This window comes from Girardinichthys multiradiatus, chromosome 2 (assembly GCF_021462225.1).
Source record: "Girardinichthys multiradiatus isolate DD_20200921_A chromosome 2, DD_fGirMul_XY1, whole genome shotgun sequence".
Taxonomy (NCBI): Eukaryota; Metazoa; Chordata; class Actinopteri; order Cyprinodontiformes; family Goodeidae; genus Girardinichthys; species Girardinichthys multiradiatus.
Genome location: NC_061795.1, coordinates 31,984,150 through 32,011,777, shown reverse-complemented (window position 1 = coordinate 32,011,777; position 27,628 = coordinate 31,984,150). Strand labels below are relative to the sequence as shown.

Here is a 27,628-nt window from a genome sequence, read left to right as displayed (position 1 = left end):
ATTTAACGAGAAATGTTAATACATTTAATCTACATTTTTACATAAAATAGACTGACAGACAAGCAGTAATACAGATTCTGAGCAAACATGTTTAATTGGTTTAGGATTTTCCTTGTTAGTAGAAAAATAAACAGTAAAGTTGTTATAGAATGACTGCAACAGGAAAACATTTTGAATAAAACAGCACCCTTATTTACTTCAATTCCATCATCACATTCAATTTGTTCAAGCATGTATGTTTAATTTAAATAAAACCTTTAGAGAGACGAGATTAAAAAAAAGCCCTCAGTTTACTGCGTGCTTAATATGAGGTCGTTTTCGATTTTATGGAGTTCTGAGGAATAACTGGAAAAAAAAATATCTAATTTTTTCCCAAAAAGTGACACAAGGAGTATTTCAGTCACAAGAAAATCAGTTTAAACACAATAGGACACAAATAACAATAATCACCATTGAGAATACATTCTGCTGTAGAACAAACATTGAAACTACTGAGATAAAATTACTAAAAACTCAACAGTAAAAAGCTTTCTATACTAAAATCTCTGTAGTTTGGAATTATTATAACAAAATAAAGCAGTGACCTCTGACATGCACAGATACAGCGAAGGGATGAAACATGCATGAAAGTCACAAAATGGTCCATAGATGAAAGGTCCATCAAAAATTGTTAACTTAAGTAGGTAGAAATTAAATAGCTAAACATCTACTCACAGAGGTTATTAACCCATAACAACACTGTATATAGTGTTGCAGTTTGTGCATTTTCTTACACTTTTCTTTACATTCACAAACCATAATCAGACAAAAAGCGAGTGTTTATAAAATCCTTGCATAGGCATGAGCAGAGCTGGAAGGATGATAGAAACAGTTAAAGACAGTACATTCAGATTTTTTGGTTGGAGGAATTCAGGAGAAGAGCTTTTTTTGCTTGAAGTAGGCATCAAAACGGCTCTGAGCGTAATCCTGCATAGACAGAAATGTTTGCAAAGCTGTAATTAAAATGGAAAACACAAAGAATTTAAATGTCGGAAGGTAAACTACATGTTATAGAAACTGTTTAACCTTTTGACGTACAGGTATAAAATAAACACCAACCCTGTTTGTATCTTTGTGTAATAATTTGAATAAAAATGATAGTATTCAAAGCAAAGGATATCTTTACAAAAAAATGGTGAAGCCCTAAATTGGTCTGTTCTTGGTTTTATATGAAACCATGTTTAGTTTACTTTGAATAGTTTTAGTTTATTTACCAGCAAAGTAAATGTGTCAGAAGGAGATCTTTCATCTGCTGTAACATTTATTACAGAGCTGCACTGTTCCTTCAGGCTGCTACTTATAAAAGAGAAACAGAAACGTCCATGGATAACAGCAAGGCTGAACATACTACAGCAACAGTTTTGTTTTATCCTTTAAGGTTAGGTTCTATATTCTCTAGAGAATTTACACAGAGACTAATGTTGACTGTACTGATTCTGCTGATATCTAATATACGATGCTAACCACCATTTAAATTGTGAGTGAATAAAACTATTTCACCTTAGTTGTAAAACAACAGTAAAACCATGTGAAATCACCTGTGTTTCAAACATAAATAATAATTAATGGCGACTCATGGGAGGAAAGAGAAAAGAAGAGAAATCAGAATTGGTTGAAATCAGTATGAGGAGCTCCATAAAGACACTAGAGGCATACCCAGTAAATTCCCATCAAAACCCAGTTCAGATCAATTGGCTTTCATAAAAAAATGTATAAGTGTGTAAATGTTTTAGATTCTAACGCTGCCATATATCATAAATCAACATCACTAGGGCTACTCTCTCAATATGTGAAAGACAAGGTAGAGCCATACTGAATGCTGTGACTAGTCTAACTTTAAATAAACGATGGGAATTCATGCATAGCGAGTCTCCATTTTTTATTTAATAAAAATATGATCATTAATGGGGGGTAGACTATATGTGCAACATCAATGTCTTCAGTTTTTCTTGGAGGTGCCTGGCCAATAAAAGAAATCCTGTTATAGGGCTGAAACAATCGTGATGGATGGATTATTGAAATAATCGTCAGCTCATTTAGTAATCAAATAATCGTTAACTGGAGTATGCTGACTCTAAAACATGACATTTGCTGAGACAACAACCCACTCAGTGCGGTAATTAAGCCAAAACCGTACAAAAAATATTTACATTTGCATTTAAAAAAAAAAAAAAAACTTCTGTCTGTAAATATGCTCTATCCAGAACTTCTCAAGTGGCAAAGCATTCTGAGCATTGAATTGAGTTTTTAATGTTGTTGCCATTTACAATGCATTTAAAACCGCTTGTTTATTGAGGTATGTTAATTTACTACCAGCATCTCTCGTTAGATTAATCAAGCAATTGAGAAAATAATCGCTAGATTAATCAGTTATTAAAATAATCGATAGCTGCAGGCCTAGTGCCTAATGGGCAATTCTGCATAATGCAGCTACAGCAGGTAAAGATGCAACACCTACTGGTAGGGATTTAAATAAATTATTACACTTATATCCCCACCAGTAAATGCTGCACAGTTACCTTAAAATGTAAAAATATTCGGACAATCAAGAATCTGTTTGCCTTTTAATTTTAATGTAAAAAGTGAATTGAACCATTTTTGTTTAATTTCTTTTGCAGAATAATTGCAGAATATCAGATTCTTGATTGTTCGTATCTTTTTAGAAAGTCAACAAACACTTGATGCATTGTTTTAAAGATCGTCATGTGCTGAAAAACCAAAACACAGCCTTACCATATATCCAAACTCAATCTTGGATATCTTAGCTTGAATGATGGACCACAGCCCCCAAAGGAAATGCGATGCTAATGCATATCTATGGTGCATAATAAAAGCAACACAAGTTTAGGAGTGTGGAGATTCTTCAGTAACTCTAAAAACAGTTCATCACGGCTGCAGTGAAGCATTTTTTAAATGTTTACCTGTTGGCTTCAATGATCAAATCCTCTTCAATTTGTGCCTGGTCCAGGTCAGTCCTGGAGAGCCGATGTTGCTCGGCTAAATAATTCCTTATGAAGTGAAGCTGAAATGATATTTTAATTATTATTTCACATGTCTTCAAATTGTAGAAAAAATATTAATTTACGGTTTGCGCTCATGAACACAATTCCATTACCTTGTTTTTACCACTAGATGTCCCCACACAACCAAAGCACTTGCTGTATCTACTGGGGTTGTGATAATCTTATAAGTCGTACTTAACCGTGTGAAGTGTTGCATATGTTTTTTGAGTTTAACATGAACTATTAAAGTGATTAAAAATAGTTCATCTGATTAAGAGTCAAACTGTCACTAAAGCCTCAGATATCATTCATTTTAAGCACACTAAATATATGATCAAAAAACAGCAATAACAGTGTTACTATTTAAGCATGTTTAACAATATAGAGCTACTTAAAGGGAAGCTGTATTTTCTATTGGGGCATGTTGGTTGGTCATTCAGGTTACTACTTTTGAACAGAGGCTGAGACTTCAGCAGATAACAGGAAGTCTGAACATCTTACAGTAAAGCTGCTGCTTTTTCAATTTGAGCTTTCATCCTCTGTTATGGACATTCTGGGTTTGTAAATATTGTTAGCCTATTGAAATTTCAGAGTGAAGCTAAGCGTTTACATTGTTTAGGCAAAACACCCAGAGACTGCTCTTTAATAATTTACTGATAAAAACCACGGCAATTGCCTAAATAGGATGGAACAAAGAATAAAAATGTTCAATGATTTTGTCTTTGTTGAAAATGATGAGTTTAAACAACAGATTCTTGATCGGTGCATCAGTAATCTGTATGGTTAACGAGATGAATAATCTGCATCATAAGGAGCCATGATTTGACTGACCTGCTGCTCTCTGGTTGGGTAGTTCTCAGGTGTGACTTTGTAAAACGGCCACTCGTTGTATGTGTAATCATACATCCACTCACAGAAATGGTTCCCAAAGTCGAAGCCCCTACCGAAAAGAAAATATGATAGAATTAACATTGTTTAAGACGGGTCCAAATGACTCATTCAAATAAAAGACCTTGTTAAGAGTTTCTCAACCCAAGACGTCATTCTGTTTCCAATGAATACAATGAATGATGAAAGTGCTTATTTTACCTGTAATTGTAACTGCTGTATTCGAAGTCTATAAGCATAAATCTTTCTGTCGATGTGTGGTCCCTTTCCTCCAGCATGAGGATGTTTCCTGCAAAACAAGAAATAAGAAAACCAACATTATACAGAGATAAGGCAAACATTTTGGTTTTTTTGATATCCGGTTTAAACAATGGCTGAAGTGATGAAAAGAAATTGGTCTCCTGAGCCAAGAAATGTCAAAGTTATTGTATATTTTACAGAACTAGTACGGTAATTAAAAGCAATATGGCACCGTGTTGAAAAGAAACGCTGCTGTGGATACTTTGTGGGCATGATTTTCAAGACCTAAAGTGTTGCTGACAATCACTTTCATCCTTTCCTGCCAAGCTTTGCATGTTAACTGCCAACTGAAAAGTTTAGATCTGTCAGTATTTTATTCTGTTTTATTTTATTTTACCAAACAGGTATTTAAATAGAGTTTATATGAAATATGAAACTTAACCATCAAACTGTTCAAATTTCCCATGTTTCATGAACGCAACATGACAGGGGCGGACATTTCAGCTCAGTGGGGCATGCTGTCTATCATGCTCTCCCACCCCTGACATCTGAATTTGCTGCTCTTCATTTAAGCTTGCTCTTCATCATATTCAGCTTCTCTTTTCATATTCATTCCTGCCTAAAAGTACAATTATGTTTTGGATATTCCCTGACATCTAAAAGTAATGTGTCACCAGATCCCAACATACTGAGATGCTCAAAAAGCAGAATGTTTAGGTATAATGTTGAGATCTCCATATTGAACAGATTTATTTGAACTCCACTACAAGAAAAATTGACTAATGGAGGATTATTGTATCTGTAACCGCCTGTCACCCAACTCTTAAAACATGGGCACAGCCACCTGCTCATCAAATCCTTCCTTAGTTTCACCTAGTTATCATACATCTAGTCAGATATCTAAAATGTATGATATCTGAAAAACCTTAAAAACCCAAAAATTGTCACTTTTTACCTTCTTGGACGTCATTATGGCAAAACACCACTGGAGACGGGGTTGCTGCCAGCAATGAACTGTTGATGAGACAGTCAAAAGGGCGATATACACAGAAAAAAACACAGTAAAAGGTTTTAGTGTTGCATATGCAGATATTGCAACAGAATTCAATCCATATATTTAGTGGTTAGGCACAAAGAAAAAGTTATTAATTGTGGTGTTAGTTGGAAAAGAGAAAGAAAAAAAAATAAACGCTTTTAAGCCAAAGAGGGTGCATCGCATGTATGTTTTGTTCCAGTTCTGCTGCGGTTCCAGTTTCTTTAAAATCCCTGTCTCTACTTTATCAATAATGTTTAAAGGTTTAACAAATATAAAATCTGACATACTCTCTCATAAAGCTACATAATCCACGGACTTAATAAATAAAAGCTAACTCTAAAATCCCATTATATTCTTCTTAGGAGCCAACCGAGTGATAGATGAACAAACCAAAGGAAGCTTCAGGGAAAAACAAACCATCCCCTAAAGTCTTGTGTGCTAATATCAAAAGACCATAATCCATCCAAGATGAGATTAAGTACAGCTGTCAAAGCAGATATAAATGGGTTCCAATAACTGTAATGCTAATCCTGCTTCAGAAGACAGGTGCATATCTACAAGATAGCATCTGTTTAGACATAAACACAAAACAGATAATAAACAGCAGCCTGATTCTGCGTCGATTCGGACTTTTGGACTATGAGGAGAAATCAGAAGTGAAGTTGTGGAAACGCTGGTTCAAAGGTCATTAACTGGTCTGAGAGCACGCAAAAAAAAAAAAGAAAAACATGTAGACTCCTGTTTTCTATGAGCTTTGTTCAAGCAACAAATTCTTTTAAACACTATTTGGCAGGTTTGTCCTAAATGGCGAAGAAAACCTATAATTAAATACCTACTGAAATGGATTTATAGTGATTTTAACAAATAGTTGAGAAGAACCTTGTATTCACTGATAATCAGCCCAATGGTATTTCTTATCAACCACGGACTCCTCATGTGGGTTATTAAACCATATTTAAAGATTTGGCTTAATCATTTGTCTCTTGCCTAAAACGCTATAAAACCTACCCTCTGTAATATCAGCTGGTTTTATCTAGATATTTACTCTGGTCATTGGACAGAGTAACAAAGATAGGTCTCAGTATAACCTTTTGTAGAGAATGTGAAACTGAAAAGCACTTCAGAGCTGGTTGGATTTACTTCAAAGAAAAATCGGATCTAACGAGAGATGAAGAAATAAAAAACGGAGCACTTTCTCTGGCTCTTCAAAATGTTTTAAATCTAGTTGGAGACAAATCTTAAGCTCCAAATGGCTGGTTGGCAGATTCAGGATCTTAAGATAGATAAAAAGTAAAGCCTTTACCAACCTACAGTCTGACCTCTAAAAATGGTTTTAAAAAGGGAACAAAGAAAAGGGTAATTGAAAAAAAGAGAAGAATAATCAACGCGAACTATTTTTACCATTAACATAGAATAACCCGTTTTTTCTTATTTTCTCTTATATTAAGCTTCATTGGCATAAAAATGAGAAACAATTTGACTCAAGTGGTTTTTCACTTAAAAAGGTGAAATTCTTTAGTTAAAAACATTTAAGCTTGACCAACCATATTGGATACTAGTATCTGAACCAGGGGTGCACCGATTGCAGTTTTCTGGCCCCATTTCAGGTCTTTAAAAAGCCAGACCTGCCAATTCCGCTTTTGGCTGATGCCAATTTTTTTTTTTTTTAACTGACACTGTCAGGTGTTGGTCACAATACACCTTCAAAGTTCCAATCCTATTTTATTGAAAAACATTGAACAATACCCGTGAAACAATACTAACTTGTTTTAACTATTTATGAGGCAGAGCTCTCAAATATAAATGAAATGTTTAGAGCATTTGGTCTTTCGTTTTTCACATTTTAAAAATAAGCAAAACTTGCACAATAGATTAGACAGGCATTAACAGAAATGTGGGGGATTGTGAAGGAGACTCAAATCACTCCCCAGTCAAAGCATGAATACCCTAAAAAGAACCAGATGCGTACAGATGATCCATACGTTCATAAAGTACAGCCGCTTACGCTCTACATCCCAACTACATTACATATAGGGATGGACGATATTACAGGTCCTTCTCAAAATATTAGCATATTGTGATAAAGTTAATTATTTTCCATAATGTCATGATGAAAATTTAACATTCATATATTTTAGATTCATTGCACACTAACTGAAATATTTCAGGTCTTTTATTGTCTTAATACGGATGATTTTGGCATACAGCTCATGAAAACCCAAAATTCCTGTCTCACAAAATTAGCATATTTCATCCGACCAATAAAAGAAAAGTGTTTTTAATACAAAAAACGTCAACCTTCAAATAATCATGTACAGTTATGCACTCAATACTTGGTCGGGAATCCTTTTGCAGAAATGACTGCTTCAATGCGGCGTGGCATGGAGGCAATCAGCCTGTGGCACTGCTGAGGTCTTATGGAGGCCCAGGATGCTTCGATAGCGGCCTTTAGCTCATCCAGAGTGTTGGGTCTTGAGTCTCTCAACGTTCTCTTCACAATATCCCACAGATTCTCTATTATGTTCAGGTCAGGAGAGTTGGCAGGCCAATTGAGCACAGTGATACCATGGTCAGTAAACCATTTACCAGTGGTTTTGACACTGTGAGCAGGTGCCAGGTCGTGCTGAAAAATGAAATCTTCATCTCCATAAAGCTTTTCAGCAGATGGAAGCATGAAGTGCTCCAAAATCTCCTGATAGCTAGCTGCATTGACCCTGCCCTTGATAAAACACAGTGGACCAACACCAGCAGCTGACACGACACCCCAGACCATCACTGACTGTGGGTACTTGACACTGGACTTCTGGCATTTTGGCATTTCCTTCTCCCCAGTCTTCCTCCAGACTCTGGCACCTTGATTTCCGAATGACATGCAGAATTTGCTTTCATCCGAAAAAAGTACTTTGGACCACTGAGCAACAGTCCAGTGCTGCTTCTCTGTAGCCCAGGTCAGGCGCTTCTGCCGCTGTTTCTGGTTCAAAAGTAGCTTGACCTGGGGAATGCGGCACCTGTAGCCCATTTCCTGCACACGCCTGTGCACGGTGGCTCTGGATGTTTCTACTCCAGACTCAGTCCACTGCTTCCGCAGGTCCCCCAAGGTCTGGAATCAGCCCTTCTCCACAATCTTCCTCAGGGTCCGGTCACCTCTTCTCGTTGTGCAGCATTTTCTGCCACACTTTTTCCTTCCCACAGACTTCCCACTGAGGTGCCTTGATACAGCACTCTGGGAACAGCCTATTCATTCAGAAATTTCTTTCTGTGTCTTACCCTCTTGCTTGAGGGTGTCAATAGTGGCCTTCTGGACAGCAGTCAGGTCGGCTGTCTTACCCATGATTGGGGTTTTGAGTGATGAACCAGGCTGGGAGTTTTAAAGGCCTCAGGAATCTTTTGCAGGTGTTTAGAGTTAACTTGTTGATTCAGATGATTAGGTTCATAGCTCGTTTAGAGACCCTTTTAATGATATGCTAATTTTGTGAGATAGGAATTTTGGGTTTTCATGAGCTGTATGCCAAAATCATCCGTTTTAAGACAATAAAAGACCTGAAATATTTCAGTTAGTGTGCAATGAATCTAAAATATATGAATGTTAAATTTTCATCATGACATTATGGAAAATAATGAACTTTATCACAATATGCTAATATTTTGAGAAGGACCTGTATAGGGATGGACGATATTATATCGTCATTGTACACCAACTGGAAAAATAAAAGAAAAGTACCAATCACTCAAAGTTATGAATTGGCCAATTTATTCTTGATTGGTGATCCAATTCAATAAATGCATCAAAACCAAGAACGACACTTTGTTAAGCTTAATAAAATCAGATAAAGGGTAGGGATTAATGCTTTGGCATAAATGGGGAAAATCTTGTAATTCCTTCTTTTTCTGGTTGATTATAACACCTGCATCATGTTTTTTTCTCTCTTTTGTTGAATATATTTTAGGCAAAACAATCGAATTGGTCAAACTTGGAATCAACAGCTCAGACCTCAAAGAAAACGGATTATTAGCATGGAGACGGAAGTGCCGGATAATTGCACCTCTAAAAATGTATTATTGTGATAAATAGTCTTTCTGCAGCGACAACAACAATAAACTCTAAATAATGACATTTATAATACCTAAACTGATATGATTGAGATTACTTTTGCTATTGGGATCTTTTTCCTCCACTGTTGGCTTATGAGTGTAAGTCAATGCTATATTTGTTTCAAAGTGGAACTAAATATGTGCTGTTTAGCTGTACAGATACACTACCAACCATAGCTGGTTTAGTGATGTAGTCTATTTGATAATGAGTAAGTTTTATTTAAAGAGCATTATGTGTGTCTATCAGTCTGTATGCAGGGACTTTAGCAAAAATGACTGAATTAAGTATTATAATAATTACCATTGTCCTCACAATACATATCGTGCAATCATTCAGCCGAACTCACCGGAGACTCTTGAGCTCAGCAGGCAGGTCAAACTTCATCAGTTTCTTGTACTTCTTCACATGTGTGTCACGCACAAAATGAATCTTCATCACTTGATCCATATATCTTTAAAAACAGTAGAGGACGCAGATGTCATGTACATACAATACAGTAACTGTACACAAATAAAGTGGGACAGTGTTTTGTTCTTACTTGTCAATGGTCCCGAACAGCCACTTGGGCTCTTTGTTAAAGGGCATGACCATGTCATGGAAGTGTGCCAGCTTGGTGGCAATCTCAGCCGAAATGACTGGATCTGACAGCTGTTCCGTGCGCATGCGTGTGTTCTAGGTATTAACAGAGACATTCAGAAAAGAACAAACAATAAAACAACTATCATCTAGAGTATCAGGAAAATGTATTTAGACTCCAAGTGTTTTATACTGGCAGGTACTGTTCCAAGCGTCCCTCCGGAAAAATGCCATAAAGTTTTGGCCCCAACGTTCGCTCTGCCAGAATAGCAAACATCACACTCTCCAGGACAAGAGAATCCACACCCTGAGTGGGAGAAAACAGTCAGCGGAAGATGTTTGTTTCACTCTTAGGAAAAAAGGAACTTTTAAAGAAGAGCCAGTCCAATAACAAACATTAGCAGTGAGGCAGACTCATGGCCAAATACAGCTTCTTCATGACCCCGTACTAAGCTCACCAACCTGCAAGATGGCACCGTAGACTCTCAGGAGCACCTGCCGGGGTTCTTCCCCCAAACATGGAACATGTTCAGGCAAACTACACATGTAAAGTAGATTACTCAATCCACCACTGGGAAAACAAAGACAACATTCACAGCACAGGTTACATAATTGTTCCATATCCTGTTCATCAAGAGGTCAAGGAAAGAGTTCTTTCAGATTTAAGAGCACTAAAAGAGATTAATGGCAGTAAAGTAAATGCAACTGGTCAAACATTTAGAAATTGAGAAAGTGAATAAAATATAAACTCTAATTTTCTATTTAATATTGCATTTAGCAGACCTTTGCAGCTATATTGGCATTGCAATAAATGATTTAATACATTGTGCAGCCATTAGGAGTCTGCACTTCATCTCTCGTTTAAATTCTAAAATACTTTAGACTGGTCAGATACCAACTGGATAATTCTGTGCTGAACTGAGATTCTTTGAAATACAATTTTAGATTGAAAAAAAACAACATTGTTTTATTTGCGGAACACCCACAAAATGAGCAGTTAATGCTCTCTTACACTGAAAGCCAATATCTGCAAATGGAGAAAGCATGGAACAGGGGTGAACCTTCACAGGAGCAGCTGCCCAACCACAATTACTCCAAGAGCACATCAATGACACATGTAGGATGTCACAAAAGGACCATGAACAACATCTAAAGCACTCCAGGCTCTACTTGACTCAGTTAAGGTCAATGTTCATAGCCAAAACCCATGCTGAGATAAAAATAACACAATGGCCCATTTCATGTTTGCAAATAACATCCCGAAGATGCCTAAGCCTTTTTGGGAAGACATTCTTTGGACCAATGACACAAAAGTGGAATATTTTTAAGATTCGACTCCTGGGACATCTGCTGGAAGACTAAAACAGCCTTTCAGAAAAAAAGAGCATAAATACAGTCAACATAGTGGAGATTATAGTTGGACAATTTGCCTTAACTGATAGAGCCATGTATCATGCTCTGAATAGCTCAGTAAAGTGAAGGCTTTGGGGTGGTGTAGTCAAAGTTCATAAACAGGATTTTCATGCTCAGAATACTTCAAATGTGGCTGTATTAAAGCAATTTTGCAAAGAAGAGTTGGCCAAAACTCCTCCACAGCAATATAAGGAGAACATAGCCAGTTATTGCAAACACTTGATGCTCCAAAGAGTGGCACAAAACAGTTATTGATTTAGAGGGCAAATTATTTTTCATATATAGTTTTTCTCCTTAATAAATTAAATCCATTTTTTAAACTGCTCTTAGATTTGCTTTATTTAACTTAGTCTCATGTTAAAAATTGTTTGGTTGATTAAAACATATAAGTGTTACCAGAAAAGAAATTATTTGTAATGACAATGTAGGAATTAGTTTATTTTTGCCAAGTGAGAAAAGGGATCCATTCGCCCAAGAACCCAGTTGAGAATGAACCGCCACTGAAATACAATGATAAAACCAAAATAAAAATAAAAACTAAGTTGGAAGTATTGTGTTTCCCTCAAATTAGTACACATTAGAAAAAAAATACGTATCCCAACTTGTCCTACAATGATACAGCCATCCTAGCGCTGTTCCTGTTATTAATTACCTGACGATACTAATTTGAAAGTCCGCTTCTTGGACAGTTTTCCAAGATCCAGACAAAAAATCTCTGCACCACAAAAACGCTCTGCATTTTGTGTCCCGATCGACCTCATCGCTTCTTCCATCCCGAAAAGACTCAGCCTCTGAGTCATCGTCCAGCGGGGGGCTCGGGGTCCTCAAGTGTCGCTCATCGACCAAAAGCGAGCTCGCAATGACTCGCTTCTTCTCTCCCGGAGATCGGGCGTCTTCCAAGGAGAAAGTGGGCCTGGAAATGTTACCGCAGCGGAGCGCTGGCCCCGGTTTCTCCGCTGTGCCCAAACCCTCCGTGCCGCAACAGATACTGTGGGTCGCATTTCTACAAGACTGCATCGTGAGTTTCCGGGTGAGGAGTAAATGAACCCCGCCGTAAAATGTCGATGTGATGAGGCGTCGGGACGGGCAGGCTGACACACGCAGTTCACCGATAAAGCTGCTTAACTGGAGGAGCCAAACATAGCTGGACGTCCTGAACCGCATGGGAGGCGCTTTAAGTATGTTGTATTCAAATTACTTTTTATTGCCGTAAGGGTAACCAGCAGTAACATCCGTATAGCCGGAGCGACGTAATAAACGTCCAATCACAATTCAAGGACCGTCCTACTATCGATCTTATTGGTCAGTGGTACGTTGGTCTCTCGCTTCCTAAAGGTTTCTGGGAAGTGTAGTGCTAAATAAAAATTAAAAAAAAGTTCGAAAAATGAAAAATATTAATTGCTTCAGTTTTGATAAAGACCTGACTCCGTTCAATAGCCTATGGCTATAATTTACATGGAACCGTAATTCAGGGTACTTGACTTATTAAATCATTATGTATCTATTATTAACTTGGCTTAAAATGCTTTAAAATGAAATATTCACTTGTACAGAGCACATGCTAAACTTACATATCGCCATATTAGCATGTAGGTAAATCTCCACATCATTGGTCAACATATATATAATATCCTAGATATTTAAATACAGTACGCACATTTTCAAGAACAGTATAAGACAGAACAAATCAGGAATTGCTACTATACAAACAGCCCAACTGCTTGCGATCAGAATATTACTGTACTGTTCATTACAATTAATGTCAAGCTCTAACCCATATTGAGAGAACATCCTCAATAATGTTTTGAAGGCCAGCAGTAGATTAATAAATAAAAAAAAGAACATCTATCTACATTAAGCAGTTAGTTATGGGTCCACCAACTTTACATACTGTTCCACTGTCATTTTTCCAACTTTTATAAATGTAGACACTGAAGACAAGAAGAGACAAAATGCTATCTTCTCTAACCCTATTGCAAGTGTTAAATAGAACAGACGAACAGGAACCTCAATTTATGTGCATTGACTTACTAAAATAAACATACTAAAAGGACAAAAACTGTGCACTTTAACCAGTTAAGCCACGACAATGTGTTTTAGGTGTGTACACAATACCATGCTAAAGAAAATTATAAAGAAGACTTTTTTACATTCACCCTCACAAACTAAAGCACCATTATATTATTATATTATTCCATCTGTTTCCTGGTTGTTCCTTATACAGGAACTTGTCTTTATTAATCATAGACATTAACATTCACTTTTTGCATTTTGTAATTAAATAGCAAGTAAGTAAATTTTATTTAGTTGATCAAAAGTCTTGAAATTATAAGTCAAAAGTGGACTAGTCTAGAGTCCCTTTTTTAAATAAATTAAAAGTGCTGATCAGCGACATTCTTAAGAAAACATTCTGACTTAACCTGTCAGATGAAAACAAATCTCCATAGAATTTCTTTCTTATTCTTTTTTTTGTTAATATAACATGGTACAAAACTCTTGCTGGACTGTGCCTTTTCTGCTTTTTAATCTTTAGTAGAAATCATCCTTATTCCATTAGAATTCTAACTGGGGTTATTTTTGGTGAGAAAGAAACTGATTAACTGGCAATCTAAGAAATACTAAAACAATGTGAACATAAGAACGTGTGCTTTTATGTAAAGCTTAATTATTAAGGTTTATGTCTAATAACGTTGATAGTGTTGTTTAAATTGATTTTTTGCAAGGATTTTTCAAAGTACAGAATCAAGTTCAGACAACAGAATAAGCCAGTATGGTATTTATTTGAAACTCAGTTGATTTTAAGTACACATCAGGAAATTAGACGTGACAAAGAAAATGTCATTGCCAGGTTTTTACTGCTGCAATGAAGACAACTTCTTTACTGCTAACAACAGTGATCTCTTCTCTGGAAAGCTTCCTGGTGGAAGCAGAAATATCTCTCTCTGCACAAAAAAGTATAGCAGTGGGCTAAAGTGAGTTAATAGTTGATAAAAATGGCTATGCAATATTATGTATTGTACACAGTCATTTTAATGGCACAATTAAAAACAGGAGAAGCAAATCCCACACAGTCACTGTGAGTGTAAAGATAGTGAGCTACTTACTTTTTCTGGAGCATCTTGGCTCACAGCTATTTGTCACAGTAGGCTGGCACACTGCAGCATCACAGCGTATATACACCTGGTGGACAAAAGTACATTGTTTACCGAAATATGGGTGAGAAAAGTGAACAAATTAATAAGGATTTTTTTCTGTATTACTCATACCTTTTCATGGAGTGGAGTCAATAATAGATCTGCAGGTCCCTTCTTGGAAGGATCAGAAACAAAACGTCTGTAGTGGGTTGGATACAACAGTCCGGATGAGGCGTCCACAGGGATGAGGTGTGTAAGGTAGTGGTCATCGCGGTAGGGGCAGCTGTAACAAGAGAAAAGAGAATAATAACGTTAAAAATATATAACAAAGTTTTCCTAAAAGTTACACCTAAAATCTTCTTACCCATCAATTAGCAAATCCCACTGTGGAAGACTTTGAGGGAAAGGGCTATCAGTTGCCCAGCATCTTCCAAGAGTCAAAACAATGTTGGGATCAGTTCTCTCCAGGATACGGACCTCAACATATACTGGGTCTCTCAGAACATTTGTGACAGGGTAGTCGGCATCTGTGTAGTAAGAAGTGTAGACCACTTGCTCTGTTAGGACAAAAACAGTGGTATGTGAGCCAGTCATAGCTAGAAAAAGTCTAGTGTACAAAGCATGTCCCTTCCACTAACCTTCGAAACAGCCTTGACAGCGCATTGTCCATTGCCAAGCCTTAGCTCAACACGCAGAGGTCCAGGAGCTGCAATTCCAGGTGGTGGAGGAAGTAAACCAACCTCTATGACCAAAGCCTCAACGGAGGTGCCAATGTATCTGCACTGGACAAACAACCTAGAAAGAAAAGAGAAAAAAACATGTTGAATTTCTGCTAAGTAGTTTCAAATAGTGGATTTTGCAATCATCATATCTTTGAATTGTTGCCAACAAGCTGTTGGCTTTTAGTCCAAGTTTTAGCTTTTTATTTAAAAAACCTTAAAACTCATACTCATATTGGCTGTCCCTGGTAATAGCCCCATAAGGTCCAACAGCCACTTCATATGAAGAGGACATCCTGTTCTCATAGACTATAACACCAGGTTCCTCCTGCAGTAAAATGACAGTATTTTATTTTGAACAAAATTGCCAACCAAATATATACACCTTTTAACAGTAAAGAGATAGCTGACTTCCAAACATTACCGTCATGACAGTACTACAGGCAGTCACTGCCTGATGGCAAAAGCTGAAGTTGTACCAACAGGACTACAATTTGGACCACTTCCAAGAAGATGGACAAACTCTAAGTCAATGTGTGGTAGAGTAGCATCTCTTGCCACAACTATGATAAACTGACCGTCCTTGGTGCACTGAAGAGTCACTGAAAGAAATCAACAAAAAAAAAATCGCTTTTTTTTTTTTGGTTTGAATTTAACTTTCACATCAGAGTATCTTCTCAAGATTTAGGTTGAAAGAAAAAGAGAAGCACTTACCAGATTTGCCATAATAGCACATGCGTCCATCAAAGCAGCAGTGTATAGCTTCACATTCTGTGGGAGAGATGGTGGGGGCCCCACATTGTATCTTGTAGGGCTCAGGTACTTCACAGGTGTGAAATGCCTCTGGAGGTGTCTGAGGTTTCTGAGGACGGGGGTGTTTCACAGGATCATGAGGGTGCTGGGGTTGTTCAGGCTTTGTAGGATATTGAGGCTGCTGGGGTTGCTGAGGCTTCGTAGGATACTGAGGCTGCTGGGGTTGTTCAGGCTTCGTAGGATACTCAGGTTGCTGGGGTTGCTGAGGATACTGGGGTTGCTGAGGCTTCGTAGGATGCTGAGGCTGCTGGGGTTGCTGAGGATACTGGGGTTGCTGAGGATGGGGTGGCTGCTGGGGTTTCTTGGGGTTGCTGAGGCTACTGGGGTTGCTGAGGCTACTGGGGTTGCTGAGGCGTCTGAGGATACTGAGGGTACTGGAGTTGCTGAGGATGCTGAGGTTTCGAAGGCCAAGGATATGAAGGCGGTTGTGGCTTCACAAGAGGGTTCTCAGGTTTCCCTTTTTGAGCAACAGCCAGGTAGCCATGGATGGCAACGGCCAAGAGACAGAAGTAAATCAGATTCATTGGAATGGACTGTGCTGTGGAAACTGTGAACTGAAAACGCTGACTTTTATAAGGTGTGGATCACACTGACTACATGTTTCTCACCCCGTTTGCTATCCACTGCTGCCAATCAGATTGCACCCCTACTGTTTGTCCTGACATAATGTGCTGAACAGATAAGCATGCAATGGCAATGAGTAACTAAATATTTTAGAGAAATATGTAATTAGGATAATTTATAGTCATGTTATAGTAAAGATATAAGGCGTACGGAGACGTGTGCAAAAAATCTTTTGTTAAAATTCAAAATTAAAATATTCATTCTTGTTTTCATAGAGCAAAGCTTTCAGTTAACTTTTCTGTTAGCTTTCTGTTAACAGATCACATAGTAAATAAATAATTCTTATCTTTTGGTTTGACATAGATGTTGCATCTGCAGGTCACATGAGTGTCCTTGCAATATTTTGTACTTCGGTTCAGTTAACAGTCTTGACAAATAAAGTACGAATGTTGTTGATTTTCTGGCCTGAGGTGCAGATATAGCAACAGCAGTAGGTGTTCTTACATTTTTGGCACAATTATTTAAAATTTTGTTGAGAAGAATTTGTGAATGATGTGTATACTTCTAGATATCTTGTTTAACTTCTGATTGCCTAACCACTCAGCCAAGGCAACTGAAGTAGAAACTATGAGTAATGACAGTACATTAGGTAGGCAAACTTACACCTGCACACAATATGCACCAAAACATTGTTCTGGCTCCAGCATACAAAAATGCATTGTCATCTGGCAGAAGACAGTGTCAGATAAATGCAAAGGTTGTGCCTTAAATCTTATAAAACAAAAATGTTGATGGATCTGGCAAATTTAAAAATTGTTATCAAAATATTTTTTAATGTTGGGAAAATAATATTTTACCTATTATTTTCTAGAATAGTGTCACACAAGGTTCACCTTTATTACATTCTTTCTGATTTATTCTTTTTTAAAAGTTTTCTTCCTCTTTTTCTGAATTAATTTTTTTTATAAATTTCTTGTTTTGGATACTATACAGCAAGATACTGGGATTTTTCCTGTTGGGTCAGGGGTGGTTTTGGTCTGCTCCCTCTCCTGGATCAGCTTAGGCCCCCCATCAAATGTGGGGCCTATTTCCTCCCCACCACAGTCCCTGCGGGTGGCTGGTGTCTCTGCCCGCAGGTGTCTTGGTGGTTCTCGGTGTCCGGGGTGCTTTGGTATGTGCCGGCTCACTCCCGGTGGCTGCTTGGTGGGTCCTGGGCCCCCTGGCTCTGTCGAGCCTCTGCTAGGCGTAATGTACCCTAGGGTACCCCCATGGCTGGATCTGCTCTGGCGTAGACGGCAGCTGTTGGGGCCTGTGGGCTTCTGAATACAACAAATACAACTAGGGCTAGGATAAATAAAATGGCAAGAAACTTACTGTTAAATAAACAAAAGAAAGATATAGAGTTCAAGAAAAAAAATATAGGATTTGAGAATTAATGATTTAAATCAACATAGTGGATTAGAATTAAAAAAATATGTTTATAACCGATTAATTGATCAATTATTAAATATATCTGTTTTTTTGTTTTGTTATTTTGTTTCAATAGTGCACTAATTAAAATTTCTACCTACTTTTTGGCCCAGTAATTATTTTACTAAGTAATTTATTTATTCTGTATGTATTCTTAATTATGTCAGGATTGGTCCTCCAAAGTTAAAGTAGTTACAGCTAACAATTCAAATCAATAAAACATATTAGTTAATTCCTAATATCTATTTTGTTTGTAGTTCTACATACTTGCTATTTACTGTTCTTAATTATTATTTTAATAATAAAAACAAATTCTAAATGATTTGCAATAAAAAAGTAATTGAAGCATCCCTTAGTTGTTCTCTCTATCCTTTCCCAGATGACATTTTTGTTTTTCTCAGTTATTAATTCTTCCAAATATACACAAATCTACGCTGCTTGGACCTTATTGATCCCCCTTCACAGAATTGGATTTGGCAATATACTGTTCTATTTGCTCAGAGCAGAAATTCCTAACTCAGGGTCACAATGACTTTTTCTGACCTTTTTTCATCAGTTTGCCAACCTTTTTATATCTTTGTCATTCATTTCATGAGAATGTTCTCACTGAAATTTACAGACAAAAAATTAACTTTGACTTGTTTCTTTCAATGCCCTAAAACTTGATTAATCTACTCTCAGCTTTGATTAATCTGTCCTCATTTTTGACTAGCTGAAATAATGTAACTGGTACAGATCTGTCTCTGTAGTGAGGTTGGGACATGTGGCAGGGCAGGTTTGGGGGGGGGGGGGTTGTAATAAAAGTAAACAGATTCACTCCATTATAAAAGCAGGTGCACTTTCCATATTCCCTACAGCCCCTGGTGAACTCCTCAGATCACTGTGGTTGTGAAGCCATGATCATGAATTTGATGGCTATTTGCATTGTGATGTTGGCCTTGTTTGGCAGCTTCTGTGATGCTCAGGGTTTTGGAAAACCTGGGTTTCCTCCCAAACAACCACCTCAGCAAACCCAACAATTTGAGACATTTGAGAAAGAACTCACCTGGAAATACCCTGATGAACCCAAGCCTGACCCCAAGCCTAATGTGCCATTTGAGCAGAGGTACCCTGTTGCTGCTGCAACCGTTGCTGTCGAGTGCAGAGAGAACATAGCTCACGTGGAGGTCAAGAAAGACATGTTTGGCATCGGCCAGCCCATCAATCCAAATGACCTCACCCTGGGTAACTGTCCTCCTGTTGGAGAGGATACTGCCGCTCAAGTGTTGATTTATGAAGCTGAACTCCATATGTGTGGAAGCCAGCTAATGGTAAGGATTGAATTTGTTCCATGAAAACACCATCATGGATGTTTATTAGAATTTTGTAAAATATATTTGTTTTCTAATTATTTTTATGCATGTCTTTCCAGATGACAAATGTTGCCCTCATCTACACCTATACTCTGAACTATAACCCTTCACCTGTGGGCTATTCTCCTGTTGTAAGAACCACCCAAGCTGCTGTAATTGTGGAATGCCACTACCCAAGGTGTGTAGGGCAAAGTCCAAGAGTTTGTCAAATCCAGATGTAACATACAAAATTCAAAGCAAGCCAGACTCAGAGTCTATGAATATCTTAATCCCTATTATAATTTTTTATGCAAGGGGCACATTAGTCTGAGAATTATAATTGAATTTTTTTGAATTTGAAACTATATTTTATCATTTAGGAAGCACAATGTGAGCAGCCTTCCTCTTGATCCCCTGTGGGTTCCATTCTCTGCAGTAAAGATGGCTGAAGAGTTCCTGTACTTCACTATGAAACTTATGACTGGTGAGCTTTATAAAAACTTTATAAAAACAGGTATTGTAGCAGTGCAAATAATACAAATACTAAAACAAAATTTACATTCATCAGCATTTTCTATGGACAAAGTTCAAATTTATATTTTTAGAAATGGTGTTACTCTTCAGCCCGATGAAGCGGGTATATAAAATGGAAAGAAACAGATGAGGCATTTCTGATTGTTGTTGGTAGATTTTACACAGCAGAACTACTTTTATGTGCTGAACTTATCTAAATGTATTTTGGCTTTTAAGAAGTAGGGAAAGTCCATAATCAGATTTAAATCAAATTTAAAAGGGCCATCACAGAAATAGATTTGGTGCAAAGCTAGGATTTGACAAAAGGTAGTGTAAAGCATTCTAAGTAGGTTTTTAGAAGCCTATCAAGAACAAAGCATGAATGGAGGTTATACAGCATAAATCATTCATCAAGACCGGTCAGGTCTTCAGAACAAGAGTCACTAAGAAGGCAACACAGATCCTTATAGACCCTTGGCATCCTCTGCACACTGAGTTCAAACTTGTACCATCAACAAGGAGGTGCACTTATGCCCAAAGGACATGATCAAACTGGTACATGAGGTATTTTATTCCTTTAAATGTTGGGTTTTTAAGTTCTAGATAAAATGTGCTGCCTAGAGTCCTGATATAAACTTGTAAACGTTTCTGAGGGCTGCACGGTGGTGCAGTTGGTAGCACTGTTGCCTTACAGCAAGAAGGTCCTGGGTTTGACTCCCAGCCAGGGGTCTTTCTGCATGGAGTTTGCATATTCTCCCTGTGCATGCATGGGTTCTCACCGGGTACTCCGGCTTCCTCCCACAGTCCAAAGACATGCCTGTTAGGTTAATTGGTAACTCTAAATTGCCCTTAGGTGTATGAATGAGTGTGTGCATGGTTGTTTGTGTGTTGCCCTGCGATGGACTGGCGACCTGTCCAGGGTGTACCCTGCCTCTCGCCCATAGACTGCTGGAGATAGGCACCAGCTCCCCCGTGACCCACTATGGAATAAGCGGTAGAAAATGACTGACTGTTTCTGATTATTATTTATCTCTGAGTGTTTATTGTTGTGTGTGGACTCTACTGCAAATGAATTGCCCCTTGCGCACAATTAAGTATTTCAATTTAGATTTCAGAAATCTCTGTTCCGTAAAAATTGAACAGTTAGCTAATAGTTTCCCTCAAGGCTATCTGTGGAACAAATACACATCCTTTATTTGGCTGCTTATCATGGCATCTACTAAGTTGTTGCTAGACTACAGATAGTGACCTCAAATTCATTTAAGTTGATCTCTACAGTTGTTTTTCTCAGCAGTATCATTGCTTATCATTGCACAGATGACTGGATGTATGAGAGGCCAAGCTACCAGTATTTCCTTGGAGATCATATCCATATAGAGGTTACTGTCAAGCAATACTTCCACGTACCCCTACGTGTTTTCATGGACAGATGTGTAGCCACACTCTCACCTGATGCAGCCTCCAGCCCTTATTATGTTTTCATTGATAACATTGGGTAAAGTATTACCAAAACATTAGTAGACCTTGCTCCCAAGAGCAATTAAGGTGAATATAGCAGAAACAAAACACATTTTTTGGAACCTCATTTGCTTATTTTGCATGAGTGCAGGTGTTTGATTGATGCCAAGATCACAGGCTCTGACTCAAGGTTCATGCCTCGCAGTGAAGATAACAAGCTTCAGTTCCAGTTGGAGGCCTTCAGGTTCCAGGATACGTCCAGTGGTCTGGTATGCATCACAGAGACTTACACAAATGTAACGATGTATTTTACTTTCTTGCATGCAATATTAATCCTAGTCCTCATCTGCTCTAATAGATCTACATTACCTGCCATTTGAAGGCAACACATAGTGCCAATGTCATAGACAGCCAGCACAGAGCATGTTCCTACATTGGTGGGTGAGTATGCTTGCACACGTATTGCATAAATAACCAGAGAGTCCTGTTTGTGCCTAATATTTCTGTCCCCAGATGGAAGGAGGCCAATGGAGTTGATGCAGCTTGTGCTTCTTGTGAGTCTGGCGATGTTGCACCATATGTCCCTCCAGCAGTTACATTTGGTGCCGTGCCTGCCACTCCTGGTGGTGGAGTAACGCTCCCAGCTCCTGGCTATTCAAAATTACCTTATAATCCTCCAAGGAAAGTTCGTGATGTGGCCCAATCTGAAAGTATGTCTTCTGGAACACCTTTTTTTTTTTTTAAATCATTTGATTTTATATAACCAAAATGGAAGTAGTGGATCAGAGATTATATTATTTACTTCTCGCAGATGGAGAAATGTTTGCTTTTCTTGTTAGATGAACCATGATTTCTGTTGTAACAAACCTGATGTCTTTTTTTCCCCAGCAGTTTTGGAATGGGAAGGCGATGTCACTCTGGGTCCCATCCCCATCATGGAGACGAAGCTCTCAAAAACAGAAGTGTAACATAATTTTCTGCTGAAGCCATGAACATGAAAATATAGACAATATTACTGGTTCATATCTCTGTCTATATTATGCTCTGGCCTCATGTTAGCTGTTCTTAAACAAGAAACAAAATCGCACTTAGTCTCTTAAATCTACTTAAAAGTTTAAAAACTTCAACAACTTACTAAAATTGTGAGACTGTGGAGGTCTTTTGAGAGAAATAAAAGAAATTCTCTTTGTAATGGTGCGGATGTGTGTGGACCCCATGTGTCCAGCACTTAATCTGTGACACTGCAATCCATTGAAATAAAATCGCAACTGTCTAAAATGCTTGTTTGATTTCATTTCTCTTTAAAGCTGAACACCAAAAATACAATAAAGATGAATTAGGAAAAAAAATGAATACTGATTTCCTGTTTGTAAAAATCTAAATAAATAACAGGAATTAATGAGTAAATGCATGAACACTTCAGATTTTATATTTATCCTACAAGAACTGCTTTCCTCCAATTCCCCTCAAAATATTATTGACGAACCACAAGTCTAGTCCTAATCACTTATCCTGCGTCATTTGTGTCCCTGAATCTCCATGATCTCCAAATCTCTAGTGTTTTTATGACCTCGGTGTTATGCTCAAGAGTCTTGAACGCCTGTCAATTTATGTGAAAGTTATATGAATGTTTTTATTGCGTAAATTAAGAAATTCAGAAAGTTTTGGAATAATCTACAATTCATCATACCGGTAAATATTGAATGATGTGGGGCGTTGCATAATGTAGTGGTAGAGCAGGCATATGGAGTCCATAGCACTCGACGCAGCCTCTCTAGTTTTGATTACCAACCTTGAGACTTTTGCTGCCCGTCTCATTTACTGTCAGGTAACTGTCAATAAAGGTAAGGTAAGTTTATATAGCGCTTTTCAGTAACGAGACACTCAAAGCGTTGTACATACAATTAAAATACAATCACAAAGAACACAGAAAAACAAATCAAATGCTAAGAAATGTAAAAATCTCTGGTCAATATTACAATGATACAGATAACATTAATAATCCTTTGGGTTTTACTGGTAAGAGCTGGTTCTAAACCAATCTTTCTAAAGAGGTAATTATATCATTAAGTCCTCTATGTAGGGAAAGCATCTTGTGCTAAGAAGTCTCATCATTCCACTGAATTCTAACTAGTGAAGCTCAATCACTGGTACAAAACAGCTTTAATCCACATTTTCAGGTGCTAATAATATATTGCTTTTAAGTTGAACTAAGTAATCTAATTAAGAAAGCTGGGTCATTGGTGTAAGAGCAGCTAAAGTTACTAATAATATTTGGTTTTCGCTGGTAAAATCTATGAAAAGTAATGAAATCACACATTTAGGTAAAGTAAGATAGGAGAGAAAAAAAGTCATATTTCAGGCCACTAGTGCAAAAAAAAAAAAAAAAAAAGCTTGGAAACAGAAATACATGTTTGAAAACTTGAATGTGAACAATGCCAGACAATGGAGTAATCTACAATAAAAAGTAACTGTTTTGTTTTTCCTTAATGCCTTAATGCTCAATACATTGCACTTAGGAACATCTTTTAAGAGTGTTTTTCCTTCCTGTCCAACCTGGTTTCAAAACCAAGTAGGGAACCATCAAGAAATATAAGAGACGTGGGCCAGAACTGAAAGCTGCCAGTCTCTGACAAACCTCCAAAAAAAAAAAAAAGAAAAGCTGATTATCCTTCCAGTTGGGAAAGAGTGTGAAAGAGAGAGAGTGAGAGCGAGACAGATTGAGAGGTGAATGAGCGCTGGGGAAGACACACAGATTGGTTCAAAAGAATCAAGCAGCTAGCGGTTGTGTTGTTAATAAAAATAGGTTTTAAAGAAGTCTCTTCCAGTTATTTGGAGTGTGTAGCTCAAATAAAGTTAGTCAGACATCTTATTCTCATACAGCGAAAGAAAGAGTTTCTCTTGACTAGATACAAAACTGAATGCAATGAACGGGAAAAGACAATGCTTGTGGCATAACTGCACAAAAATATAAAATATTCATAGAAAGACACATCTACAAATATAAAAATAATAACTGCGTGTTATGTAGTCATAAAGCCCTTTAAATACTTCAGATAATAAAAACAATTAAATAAACAAAGAAATTGATAATTTAATAACACAAATATAAAAGTTAAATATAGATAAATGACCAAAAATTTTATAAACACTACCATAAAACTAGCCAATAGTTAAAGAAAAACGACTTTAGTAGCCTTGAATTCTGTGGGACTAAAGTATTTCACATACAGGATTTTTTTGTATTAGAACATAAAATTCAAAAAACAGACGTAGGTAAATGACTGAACTTTCTGTTAGCTTATGTATATTTGTTTTATCTAATTGAATGATTATTTTCCTGAGTAAGAACACGCGGGTACAATAAACAAGTGAATGGATTTTTACTGACCCCGTGTGGCAGAAAAGGTGTACTGTAGTTGGGCACACTGCTGAGGTCCAGCACCACAGGCAGCGACCAGCAACAGAAAGAAGCTAAAAACACGATTATTATTATTACTGGCCATAAATTTCTGAGCCAAATAGACAAATGTAATTTTGACTACAGCTTTTCACTGCTCTTTATCTGTGTTAATTATGTTTGCCCTAGTTTAGCTGATTTGAATAAATCATTCATTTGAAACTAATATATCTTGTTTTATCTTGTTAAAAGTGTTTTGGTGGCTTGTTCTGGTTCAAATTTTTAAAACTGGTAACTTTATTTATTCAAGAAATTTTATATAATAAGTTGTTATAGGCTTTAGCGGCAACTTTGCTGAAAAACTCTAGAACTTTAACAATTAATATACGGACACAGTGACTTCTGAGAGCAGCTAGTTGTACTGGGGTATTCTTAAGGGTATCAGAGTAAAGGCAGCTAAATATAAATGCACAACAAACTTTTAGGATGTCTATTTGTAAAAAAAAAAAAAAAAAGTACCTTTTCATTTCATAATTTTGCACAATTTGTGTTTGTCTAAAATATCTTGAGAGTCATAACTGTCAAAATGTGGAAAAGTTAGAGTTTTTTTTGTGTGTTTCTCCTTTAGTTTGGGTTCCCTTCTTGAAGTGTAATATATTTATGTTTGTGGACGGCATTAATAGCATGGGAAGGAAGCTGTACTCATAAAAAAAAAATCCAAAATCTAGTGCGCACAACACCCTTGGCTCTCCTTGTAGACGTGTTGCTACACGTCTACAGACCTAATCTTTGAGAAAAACCCTTTCAACGTCCGTCACGCTGAAAAAGAAACCGAAATCTCAACTTAAACTGTTTTCTGTGCATTGTGAGCTCAGCGCGTTGTATCCTTTCGGGATAACCTGCTCACACAGCAGCGACACTGACGTGATATTGTCTCAGCTCCTCTGCGTCTCCTCCTCTTTCCTGCCTCCGCCTCCGCCTGTCTCCGCACTGCTGGGTGTCACAGGCAGCATCACGGCAGCAGACATTTGGCGAGCAAATCCAGGACTGCGATCAAACCAGCTGCGCGCTTCAAGGCTCCCGTGGACATTTACGGGGAACACGGGAATATCCGCGGCGTTGCACGCTGCCTCTAAAGACCTTTTTTTTTTTTTTTTTTTTGTCGTTTTTGGCTCCCCTCTGTTCCCAATTGTGTGTGGATGCTGCAGATTTGATGGTGCTGAGCAGGCTTGTCTGATTGCGAAGGCGTCCGGCCAGGCGGGCATTTGCGGGGTTGCGGAGAGAGACCCCGCCATCAAGGTTTTCTGCGTCCCTCCTCTGCCCTGTGATTGTTCATGGACTGCCACTGCGCTCCGTGATTTTCTGCAGTTTCTCTGAGTCATTTGTAGTAGAAGATGGCGGACAGGGCTGAGATGTTTTCTCTATCCACTTTCCATTCCCTCTCTCCGCCTGGCTGCAGGTAAGGGCTTCCACCGGGAGTGAGTGGAAGGATGATGTGCTAGGTTGATGAAAGAAGGAAAAATAAACAAATAAACGTAACAGTATATATGAATATCACTTTTACACTAATGGCTGTAACACAACATTCATTTATGGGTTGGGTATAGATATTTGGAGGAACCTGCTATAGGCCTGCTAGTACCTTATCCCGCTGATGCTGCTTCTCAGTGGTAACGGGTGACTTCAAGAATATTTCCCAAAATGATTTTTATTCACACGCTTTATTATAAAACCTAAAGTGTGAAACAAAAACACATAACAAAACATATTGCAAATGTTTGATCCTAAACTATCGCGACAGTTACCAGTTTGCGCATCCTCTGTGTGAGGCCCACGCCCTGTTGAGTCCAACCCTAGCAAGGGCATGATGCTGAACAATGATTTACGGAAGTCACACTGATGATGATGATGATGATGCTGCTTTAAATGGATTCTGCAACAAATCTATATATGTTTTTCTTCTTGCCTAAGCACAACGGAGAATATGAAGAGATCTGTTCATTGCAGCAGAATCAGTGAAACAACGAAAGCATTTGGTTTATGTTGAAAATTGACCTATGCTGTTTATGTTGCTGATTGCATGAATGGCTGCATGGGTGAGGCCATTCTTCTGTTATCCATGCCATTTTTTCTTTTTTCTTTCACATTTTAAATTCGTTTTTAAGAATATCCCTGTGGTATAATTGAGTCCAGCTCTTACTACTTTATAAAGGCAGTTTTCATGCTTGTCGTGATCTAAAAGATCCTAATGGCCAACCCCCCCCCCGAAACAAATAAAGACCAACAAACAAAACTATAGATATGCTCTTTTTTGTGCATTCTTAAATTCTTGGTTTCCCACAAAGTTGGGCCTCTTCCCATATAATGAATGTTACAATATCATTTATATTTAATAGATTAAGTGCATATCTTTTAAAAACTTTGGAAATTAAACACAGTAAACAGAGGAATGTATATGAAAATAAGACTTTTCCATCTTTGTGAAAAACGGTGGAATAAAAAATGGGTTTTATAAATCTCAAACTGTACTTTAGGAAATCTCAGATCAATGTAGAACAATCCAGACCACGTCTCACCAGTATTCCTGGGATTATAGATGATCAGATCAGAGCGAATCAGAATGAAATATCTTTTAACTGTAGAGCCGAATAAGAGTTTGCGTCTCAGATATTAGCTTCCAGTGATGAACATACACTTTTCTAATAGTGCTTAAACTGTAACAATACAATGGGGTGCAAACTCCCTATTGACTGGACATGCAAATAAGCAATAAGCAATAGAAAACCTATTACAAGTTCTCTTGCCACCCACTTAAGGAATGGCACCCTGGGTGGTGTACCATATCTCCCATTTCAAAAACACCCCTGTCCCTACAGTATGGTTACAGAAATGTTAATACAGACAGTGCTACTTGTAATAATACATTAGATGGAAGAGTG

The 27,628-nt window shown here is 37.7% G+C and overlaps 3 protein-coding genes and 1 pseudogene across 7 annotated transcripts in view; 2 read left to right on the top strand and 2 right to left on the bottom strand.

Annotated features, from left to right (window-relative positions):
• Positions 1–69: 69 nt before the first annotated feature.
• On the bottom strand, positions 70–12,451 carry chkb (choline kinase beta). The gene is made up of 11 exons (XM_047392261.1): positions 11,940–12,451; positions 10,337–10,445; positions 10,068–10,181; positions 9,837–9,970; positions 9,645–9,749; positions 5,125–5,183; positions 4,131–4,218; positions 3,873–3,981; positions 2,961–3,061; positions 2,773–2,854; positions 70–966 (listed from the first exon to the last, which is right to left on the bottom strand). Exons 1-11 carry the CDS (start codon positions 12,449–12,451, stop codon positions 910–912), a joined length of 1,470 nt encoding a protein of 489 aa, XP_047248217.1. The 3' UTR covers positions 70–909.
• Positions 12,327–22,550, top strand: LOC124884381 (zona pellucida sperm-binding protein 3-like). 4 transcript variants are annotated; one of them, XM_047392301.1, is made up of 9 exons: positions 12,327–12,465; positions 18,937–19,297; positions 19,399–19,517; positions 19,699–19,802; positions 21,149–21,326; positions 21,441–21,558; positions 21,648–21,730; positions 21,803–21,999; positions 22,178–22,550. In XM_047392301.1, the coding sequence occupies exons 2-9, from the start codon at positions 19,166–19,168 to the stop codon at positions 22,255–22,257; spliced, it is 1,011 nt and encodes a 336-aa protein (XP_047248257.1). In that variant the 5' UTR covers positions 12,327–12,465; positions 18,937–19,165; the 3' UTR covers positions 22,258–22,550. The 4 variants fall into 4 exon arrangements, with proteins under 4 accessions (XP_047248257.1, XP_047248263.1, XP_047248249.1 ...); XM_047392307.1 differs by having other exon boundaries at positions 12,361–12,465; positions 19,091–19,297; XM_047392293.1 differs by lacking the exon at positions 12,327–12,465 and having other exon boundaries at positions 18,796–19,297; positions 22,181–22,550.
• On the bottom strand, positions 13,957–17,087 carry LOC124884372 (annotated as a pseudogene).
• A 1,369-nt stretch (positions 22,551–23,919) lies between the features above and the next one.
• mapk8ip2 (mitogen-activated protein kinase 8 interacting protein 2) overlaps positions 23,920–27,628 on the top strand; it is a 62,426-nt gene continuing 58,717 nt past the window's right edge. For both annotated transcript variants that reach the window (XM_047387660.1, XM_047387652.1), the window contains exon 1: positions 23,920–26,148. In XM_047387660.1, the coding sequence (XP_047243616.1) occupies positions 26,084–26,148 (65 nt within the window). In that variant the 5' untranslated portion in view covers positions 23,920–26,083. The remainder of the gene's footprint in view (positions 26,149–27,628) is intronic.

Excerpts from the sequence above, each read along its gene's own strand:
- chkb (XM_047392261.1), bottom strand. The coding sequence starts at position 12,451 with ATGCGGTTCAGGACGTCCAGCTATGTTTGGCTCCTCCAGTTAAGCAGC. Across the intron at positions 4,219-5,124 it reads CCATAATGACGTCCAAGAAG|GAAACATCCTCATGCTGGAG; the intron begins GTAAAAAGTGAC and ends CTTGTTTTGCAG. Across the intron at positions 2,855-2,960 it reads TTGATCATTGAAGCCAACAG|ATATGCATTAGCATCGCATT; the intron begins GTAAACATTTAA and ends TATGCACCATAG.
- LOC124884381 (XM_047392283.1), top strand. The coding sequence starts at position 18,884 with ATGATCATGAATTTGATGGCTATTTGCATTGTGATGTTGGCCTTGTTT. Across the intron at positions 19,518-19,698 it reads GTGGAATGCCACTACCCAAG|GAAGCACAATGTGAGCAGCC; the intron begins GTGTGTAGGGCA and ends TTTATCATTTAG. Across the intron at positions 21,731-21,802 it reads GCATGTTCCTACATTGGTGG|ATGGAAGGAGGCCAATGGAG; the intron begins GTGAGTATGCTT and ends TTCTGTCCCCAG.